The sequence below is a fragment of the Pseudonaja textilis genome, chromosome 11 (assembly GCF_049901715.1).
Source record: "Pseudonaja textilis isolate UNSWEBS1 chromosome 11, rPseTex1.2, whole genome shotgun sequence".
NCBI classification, from domain to species: Eukaryota; Metazoa; Chordata; class Lepidosauria; order Squamata; family Elapidae; genus Pseudonaja; species Pseudonaja textilis.
In genome coordinates this window covers 1,206,350-1,214,886 of record NC_142000.1, presented here as the reverse complement: position 1 = coordinate 1,214,886, position 8,537 = coordinate 1,206,350, and the positions used below count along the sequence as shown (strand labels likewise).

At 52.7% G+C, this 8,537-nt stretch overlaps 1 protein-coding gene across 1 annotated transcript; it reads right to left on the bottom strand.

Moving 5' to 3' along the window:
* Nucleotides 1-1,244: 1,244 nt before the first annotated feature.
* PRSS54 (serine protease 54) lies at nucleotides 1,245-6,769 on the bottom strand. Its single transcript, XM_087940790.1, is given in 6 exon segments — nucleotides 1,245-1,741; nucleotides 2,295-2,359; nucleotides 2,362-2,409; nucleotides 2,526-2,776; nucleotides 3,726-3,894; nucleotides 6,685-6,769. Coding segments are annotated over 6 exon segments (1,104 nt in total). The 3' UTR covers nucleotides 1,245-1,255.
* Nucleotides 6,770-8,537: the final 1,768 nt, after the last annotated feature.

Genomic DNA, 8,537 nt, shown 5'->3' with positions numbered 1-8,537 from the left:
CAGTAATGGAACACCCGCAACTTCTGAGGGCAAGCTGTCCCTCTGATTAATGGTTCCACTACAAGAAACTCCCAACTAAATGCCACTTAGCCTCATTTAAAACGTATGTTGCTAGATTCTATTTCTGATTTATTTTCTAACTGCTGGAGAACTGTGGCATGAACAACCAGGTGCAGCCATCGGGCATCTGCTGGGTGCCGTGTGCTGAAGGGCACTCTGCTTGAACACGAGGGCAGAGATCGGTGGTGGGATGCAGAGTTTTTTATTTCTGGTTCTGTGGGTGTGGCCTGGTGGGCGTGGCAGGGGAAGGACATACTGCAACATCCCCCTTCCCTCCCCTCCCCACTCACTAACCTGCTTTCCAGCTCCGTTCTCTCATGCAGGGCAACCCAAGGAGACTCAGCCGATCCGCTGGGACTCAATGGGAGACAGAGAAGAGATGGGGTTGGTGGGGCCAGTCGGAGGCGGGATTGGCCGGTTCTCCAAACTACTCAACATTTCCGCTACCGGTTCTTCAGAACCGGTCAGAACCAGATGAATCCCACCTCTGGCAGAGATGGCAGCCAAAGCCTTGACAGGTAGCCTAGCCAAACTGGCATTCCAAGAAGATGGAAGAGTTTCACTAAAGGAGAATATCTGTGGCTCAGGGTTGAAATGAGTTTGGGTAATGAAGCATCTGCGAGGAAACAGCCAAGCTCAAAGAGCTCCGAGGAAGAAAAACCCCCGTCCCCACGGAGGAGTTTGTTCTCCAGAGGTTCATTAGGCAAGATGTGCTAAAATCCAGAGATTTGGGGGGGGGGGGGATCCAAAGGTCTCGGGCATGAGATTGCAGCTCAGAGTTACGCCCTAAGTGCAAAGTGGAGGACCAAATCCATAGCTGGCACAGGGTGTCGCAGGAATCCCCACCTTTGGGGATTATGGGGGGGGTGAGGGTGGCTCATAAACACGTGGTGACCACTGGTCCCAGCCTAGCAACAGGCAGCTCTCCGTCCTGGCCAAAAGCTCAAGTAAAGGACATCTCATCAGCGATAGGACACACAGAAAAAGGGGATTTAATGGACGGGGACACCTGTCCATGGGCCGGCGCCCTGCACGAGGCCTGCAAAGGCAGGCTGTCCTGAAGCTTCCTGGGGGTTGTTGGTGCTTTGTGTTCTTCCCTCTCGTGCTCGGGGGGCAAGGAGACCGAGGAGGGTCAAAGGGCCTCCCAGGAGAAATCGGGTCTCGGGGCCCAGGTACAGTCGGGTTGCCCAGCAGTTCAGGAAGCCGGGAGGTGCAGCAGGAGGACCCCGCAGAGGAGGCCCTGCAGCCCCTGGGGCTGGCCGGGCTCTGCTGACGGGATGGCGAGCAGCTCCCCCCCGTAGTAGTCATAGTAGAGCGGAAGTTTCCCTCGTGCCTCGGGGGGCCCTTTGGGGGGGGCCAGGCCGCCCTCCTCCAGCTCCAGGTTCAGGCCGAGGGGTTCTTCTGAACCATCGGAGACATTCAGGGCTCTCAGCGCCAGAAAGGGCTCAAACAGCAGCCTCGCCTGTTCCTCCGCTGGGCCCCCAAGGGGAGGATACCTTTGGCCAGGAAAGGGGGACGCTGGAGCCCTCCACTTGGCCGTGGTGGCCACGATCCAGTCACTGTAGTAGACGAGCCGGCTGTAGAGGAAGGGCCCATAGCATCTGGTGCCCCCTTCGCTCAGCAGGCCCTTCAGCACCCGCCTTCCTTCCGCCTCACACAGGACCGGGTTGCCGGCTGACCCCTTGGAGAGAAAACACCGGTCACAATTCCAGGCCCTTTTGGACCATCTTGAGGCACCACTAGTCGACCTCCTGGATCCCAACTCCCCCTATAGGGTGGGTGTCTCGGGGACTCAGCCCCCTCCCCCCCCCTCAGGAGAAGAAAAGACCAACCCCGTGAGCAAGATGGAGTCTGCGGGGTTTGAAGAAAGGAGGCCATCTTGGCCACCCCAAAGGGGCTTGAGGCTCCTCGCAGACTCACAGGAGGGGGAGAAGCAAAGGACTGTCAATTAGCACCCTGCAGAAATCTCTGCCCACTTGAATAATTGTGGTGCAAATGCAGACGGTCCTCTGCAGGATACGGGAGTGCTCTCACATCCAGATTCCTTTGTTCAAAGGCCAGAGAGGCCGATGTTGCTCGGTTCTTAACCTCAGAGGCTTGAAACATGGCGGAGTGCTTACTCGCCTTCCGGCCGATTCTTGCTAAGGGCAAGCTCTCTCGAAAGAGCAGGAAAAGGTGACTCTCTGAAGCCCCCCGTGGGATCCAGGTTAAGGCACCCTTGAGGGTCTCCTCACCAGGCATCCGGGCACTCGGTCACCTTCCCGGTGGCTGCAACACTCGGTCCTGACGGTTCTGTGCAGGGGCAGGGGTCCACATCTTCCACCGAGAGTCTCCGCAGACGACTGACCCCTGGCGAGCCAAGGGAAGTAGAGAACCTCTATGAAGTTGTCACGGCTGGCAGGCGATGCTCCATCGCCTCCCGGCTCTCCCTTTGGGGCAGCTTTGCAGGAAGAGTGCCGGCTCACCTCCTTGAGGGTCTGGCCAGCCGACCACAAAGCATTTCTTCAGCGCTGCCCCTGGGAAGTCTGGGGTGGGGAAGCAGGCGGGCTGCAGGGTCACGCTGAAACGGAGTGGAGTGCTTGTCTTCAGCAGAGCAATGTTGTGCACCAGGGTTATCTCGTCAAAGGCCTCGTGGGGGATGATGGTCTGGATGGGCACCAGAGATTCCCCAGGCCCTTTGGGATCCAAACGTCCAGCCAAAGCGGAGATCTGGGTCCTGGAAACAAAGAAGGGGCAGCAAGAAACAGCAAGGGGTTACTGGAGGAAACATCGATTGTCCGGTAAACCTGGAGTCCTGCTCACATTTCTAGATGGGCTTGGCCACCTTCTTCTGGCAGATCTCCTGGGCTGGCAGAACAAAACTTTTATCAGGTGAATTTCCGCTGCCTGGAGATGGAGTAGTAGAGGAAAATTTGCCTGTTTAAAGCGGGTGAGGTGCAAATAGCAGAGAAGACACGGGAATCTCACTAGCCAGTGCAAGTAGCAATGGGACCAAGCAATAGCAGTAGCACTTACAATTGGGGTATATACCGCTTCATAGTGCTTTCCAGCCCTCCCCCACCCCCCAACCATCTGAGTCCTCATTTTACCCACCTTGAAAGGATGGAAGGCTGAGTCAACTTTGAGCCAGTCAGGGTCGAACTCCTGGCAGTGGGCAGAGTCAGCCAGCAATACTGCATTCTAACCACTGAGCCATCATGGGTCCAAGCAGCATTCATATTTATTAAGTATACCTCAGGGGACATAGTAATGGCGGCATAAACTACAACTTCGCCCTATGCATTTGTTTTTCCAAAAAAAACCAAACATCTAAAACAAGAGCCAGTGGTTTTTTTAAAAGGGGGTCAGTGGGCCTGGGGAATGCCAGGGAGTGAAGCACAGACAACTGATGGGAAATGGGCAAGATTCTGAGAACCTTTACCATCTTGGTTGCTCATGACTCCAAAATATCTCAAAATAATCATTTAAAAATGGTCCACCAGGATCTCAAGTGCTGCTTTTGTCACCATCATGAACACAATGGATCCTTATCCAGCTCCCAGGCGCAAGGAAAGGATGTTGCTGGAAGAATTCCCGTGTGTGTGTGTGTGTGTGTAAAACCCCAGGATGATTGCTAAGGGCCATCTTTCTGACTTGCTTGCTTGGAAGGAGCTCCTGAGCATTACCTGTGGTGGAAACTGGAGGCTGCACTTAGGATCCAGTCTTGACTTAGGATGGAACCAAGCGCAACATGGCTGCCCTGGTCCTGCAGCGAGACCAGCCAAGGGAATTCACCGACAGCAGCCACGTCTTGGCCAGAGTTTGTGGGAACTAGGCTGGCTTGTCTGCCGCAACCTGCAACTTTGTGAAAGAGATGTGCAAGTCCGTCATCGGGGCCTCCTTGACCTTGCCTTAGGCGTTTGCATTTCTTCCCCAATTATGGCATGGCTCCCCAACCCGCAGGCCACGGACCACCTCTGACCTGTGGCATGCGAGAAACTGGGCCACACAAACAAGCGAAGCCTCATCTGTGGGATGCAGGCAGCACACCAAACCACGTCCCCTCCAGTCCGTGGAAAAACCTCTCTCCACGGAACCGGTCCCTGAGGCCCAAAAGGTGTGTGGGGGGGTGATCTACAGGATGCTCAAAGGAGCCAGCTCCATTTTACGATTCTTTCTGCTATCCCTTGTCCCTTGCACTCCTTGTTGCCCTTGTTTCTGATTGCTCCTTCAATTGCTCAGCACAAATTCCCTCACGGAGCTCCCAATTTCTTCCTGGCTTCCCTTCCAGAGCTCCAAGGCGAGTCCTTCCTTCTATCCGGTGGCTTCTCTCTCTTCTCTTGCCTTCTCACTCTGCTCCAGATGCCCGAAAGAAGTGTGCCCCCTTGGCACCCACTTACTTGTAACACTGTAAAATCTGGAGGTCTCCCGGACTCAAGGCTCCTATTTGAAGAGCAGAGGGCAGCCGAGGGGAGCCATTTGTGCCCATTCCAGACGGAGAGGCTCTGCTCATGGTCATTTATGCCCTCGTACTGTCTTGTTTGGACTGCTACAATGCGCTTTACATGGGGCTGCCTCTGAAGAGCATTTGGGAGCTTCAACTGAACAGAAGGCAGCTGCACAGGTGGTGAAGAGTCCTCAGACACGCAATACCTATGACACCCAGGGCTGCATCATTAGTTAGTGGTGTGCGTCTGTATGCAATTCAAGGTGCTTTAAACCCTACAAGCTTTGGAGTGCCTTACCTGGGGTGTCTTTTCTCCATGGTTTCTACCTGTCCAATCCTGTCTGGCAGAAATGGGTATGGCTGCAGGTCCTGTCAGGCAAGGAATATTGGCTGGCATGGACCAGGGGATTTGCCTTCTCTGCTGTAGCTCCTGCCATCTGGACCAGGGTCTCCAACCTTGGCAACTTTAAGCCTGGAGGGCTTCAACTCCCAGCAAAGTTGGCTGGGGAATTCTGGGAGTTGAAGTCTGCCAGGCTTAACGTTTCCAAGGTTGGAGACCCCTGCTCTGGACTTGGCCTTAAAAACTTGGTTATGTGCCCAGGCCTGGGGCTTCGAATGTGTGAAGAGCCCCATTTTTTTGGCTACAATGAGAATTATAATAATTTCCTCAGCAGCTGCGTATATTTCTTTTTGTGCTGCTTATAACTGTTTTATAACTGTTTGCTGCTCAGAATAACTAGATTGAGCTGGGCGGCTATAGAAATGAATCAATAACCTTCTTTTCATGGGTCAGTATTGACAATCCCAATTCTAGGAAACACAACCTGTCATTTCACACAATGGACAAACAGGATTGTGAGAGGGCGCCCATTTGGGTGAAATGACTGGTTGTGTTTCCTAGAATTGGGATTGTCAATGCTGACCCATGAAAAGAAGGCTATTGATTCATTTCTATAGCCGCCCAGCTCAATCCAATTGCAAAGTTTCTGACTGTGAAAGTTGAAGGGAAGACAAATTAGCAACACCAAAGCAGCAGCGAAAGGACTGAAAAATGCTCCAGCAATTGGAAACTTCCACCAATTAAAGCGGTTTATCCAGTCTTGCTTCTTTCCTGCCTGGACTGGATCTGGAGTGGCAGCAGAGGGCAGCCGTGGACACAACAGGCACAACACTGTTACTCCATTACTTTGTGTTCCTTGTACACACACACACACACACCCCGGCCAACTCCCGCTCTGCCCGAAAGCTCTTGTTGTGTTCCTGTGAATTTGGGAGCAGGGAGGTGCGTCTGGGCTCAGGGGCTCCACTCACCGGCTCCTCCAGAAGAAGGCAGGGTGATGACAGAAAGGAGAAGCAACACAAGCTGGCCCTGTCAAAGAGAGAGGGGGGGTGAATCGGGGGATGGGGCCAGTTCTCTCTCTCCTCACCTGCAGGCCAAGCAGCTCTGGTCGGATGGGCGGCCTCAGCACCCCCGGAGGAGCTGCCAGTCAGTTCCCCGTGGAGCATTTCTAGGCAGGCTGAGCCTGGAAACTGCTGGCTTCTTGGGGTGGGTGGCTGAGTTTGCGTGATTTGATGGGCTTCCTCAAGAGAAAGGGTTAATGGGAGGCACATTTCCCCCAAACCCAAGAGGCTGCTGCCTCTTCTCATCTGCAGTGGCCGAGTGCATTAGAAGGAGGGGGCTTGGGTGACGTCTACACCCTGCATTCACAGCCCCTGGGTGGGTGGATCCCAGCAAGACCCCAGCAGTTCCGGCCAGGGCGAAGCTGGACTAGTTTTGAAGCATGAGGCTCTTTGGTGGAGAGATTAGTCAGGGGAGGAAAAAGGCCTCTGGTAATCCAGAGTTGGGAAGGAGAGGAGGGGGGGAACTGGGCCCCCGAGGCAGAGGGCAAGAGCTTTATACCGAAGAACTTCTCCCTGGGTCTTGGGATCGCTGAGTTGCTTCCTTTCTCTGTTTGAGACGGAAATGGGGTGTCCCTTTCATTCTGCGGTGCCCAGGGTTGCAGCACTAATCTTCTGCTAAGGTTCTGTGTTGACTTAGTGCTCGGTTGCCAGCCCCTGTTAAGACACGGTTGCCATGACACCAGAATGCTGCCTCTTCTGCCTCACGGACAGAGAGGCTCCTCCCCATTTGCCATGAGCAGCCAACTTGAGAGGTGGGACACAGGTGTTGGCAGGCAAGCAGGCCTCCTTTTTCTTACCTTCCACCTGTTCATCCAGCAGCTTCTGCAAGGAGCTTCTGGCCCTTTTCCCCACTGGCTTCCTGGGTCTCAATTGCCAATCCATGGCCAGCAAGTCTGGGTTAAATCACCCCAGGTGAACTTCAGGGAGTTTGCTATGGCCGCCCAAAGAAGCAGAAAGTTTTCAATTGCAGACGGACAATTGTTACAACAACTCCACCGCTTAGCTTAAGAAGTGAATGTGATGCTGGGTTGCAAATGGGAAGGAGCAGAAGCAATGATATTGGTAATCCTGGGGGTCTCCTACCTCACCAAGAGCCTCAGGGGCGCAGTGGTTAGAGTGCAGTACTGCAGGCGACTTCTGCTGACTGCCGGCTGACTGCAATTGGGCAGATCAAATCCCACCAGGCTCCAGGTTGACTCAGCCTTCCATCCTTCTGAGGTTGGTAAAATGAAGATCCAGACTGTTGGGGGCAAGAGGCTGACTCTGCAAACCGCTTAGAGAGGGCTGGAAAGCACTGTGAAACGGTATATAAGCCCCAGTGCTATTGCTCTGATCTGGAGTAACTTTTGAACAATTATGTAACAATTACTCGAAATGGGTAGCATTTACTTGAAAATTTTAACATTTTCCTGAAACGGTGTTTAGTCGTGTTTGTGAATATCTTTTCAAGATAAATCAGGGTTACTGAGAGTTACCGCTACGTGAGAAAGGTTTGTAAATCCTTGGCTTACAGATTACAAGAATACCAGCAAGGTAATTAAGGACTTCTAGGTGTAAATGAGATCGTCTTCTTCAATTTTATTCAGATAATCAACCATAACTGAGCCCAAAATTTATGTTGTTAAGTGAGGAATTTGTTAAGTGAGTTTTGCCCCATATTATGACTTTTCCTGCCATATTTGTTAAGTGAATCACTGTAGTCATTAAGTGAGTAACCTGGTTGTTAAGTCAATCTGGCTTCCCCATTGACTTTGCTCCTCAGAAGGGGACCATGTGACTCCAGGACGCTGCAACCGTCTTAAATGTGAGACAGTTGCCAAGCATTCTTCTCTTTCAGGGCTGAGCATGGCCCCATTGGTCAGTCTTTGGAAGACCTGGGCAAGGCAAAAGATGGAAGGTGGTTCTCTTGGTCCTGTTGGCCTGTCTGTCATGCCCTTGTTGGAGTCCGATTCTGAGGGGGAGGTGGAGCACCTGACAGGGAGTGGGAGTGGGGCTCTGGTGGCTGTGGAAGAAACAGGGGAAGGGTATTCAGTCCAGCTGGGCATTCAGAGGAAGACCCGGGGCCTTTTCATCCTAGGGCACGCAGGGAGGAACTGAGAAGGGAGCAATGTGGCTTGCGAGAGAGAAGAAGGCCCTGATCCCCTTCATGGGTTACGGCAGGGAAGACTGCTTAAAAGGGCAAACTGCGCATGGCAAAGTTGCTGGAAGCAAAGCATGCATTATCTTTTTCGAGGCTTATCTGGGTTTTGGCATCCTCCCAACTGTCCGTGCTGCGTTATCTTGTGGAATTCTACCATTTATCATCCTGCCCTGTCATGTCAAGTACTTCACCGTGGTTTGTGTTGGTCTTTTTACTTTCTAATTATCTTTACTTTGGGTTTGGACTGCATTTCTTCCCTTCATATACTGTTTTTTGGAAGAGTTTGATCTCCAAGGATAACTGGACATTGGGGGCCAAGTTGGAGGCATTAAAGGGAATTTATCTACTTTGGTGACTTTGTTATTTTTGTGCCACGCCCCGAATCATCACACTTTCTGTGTCTGTGGTACCATCCATCCTAGCAACCTCTTGAGTGAGCTGCAAGGCTTAGAAGTGACGGGCCCTGGTCCTTCAGGGAAGGGGAGGGTGCATCCCAGGACCCTCTGTTGT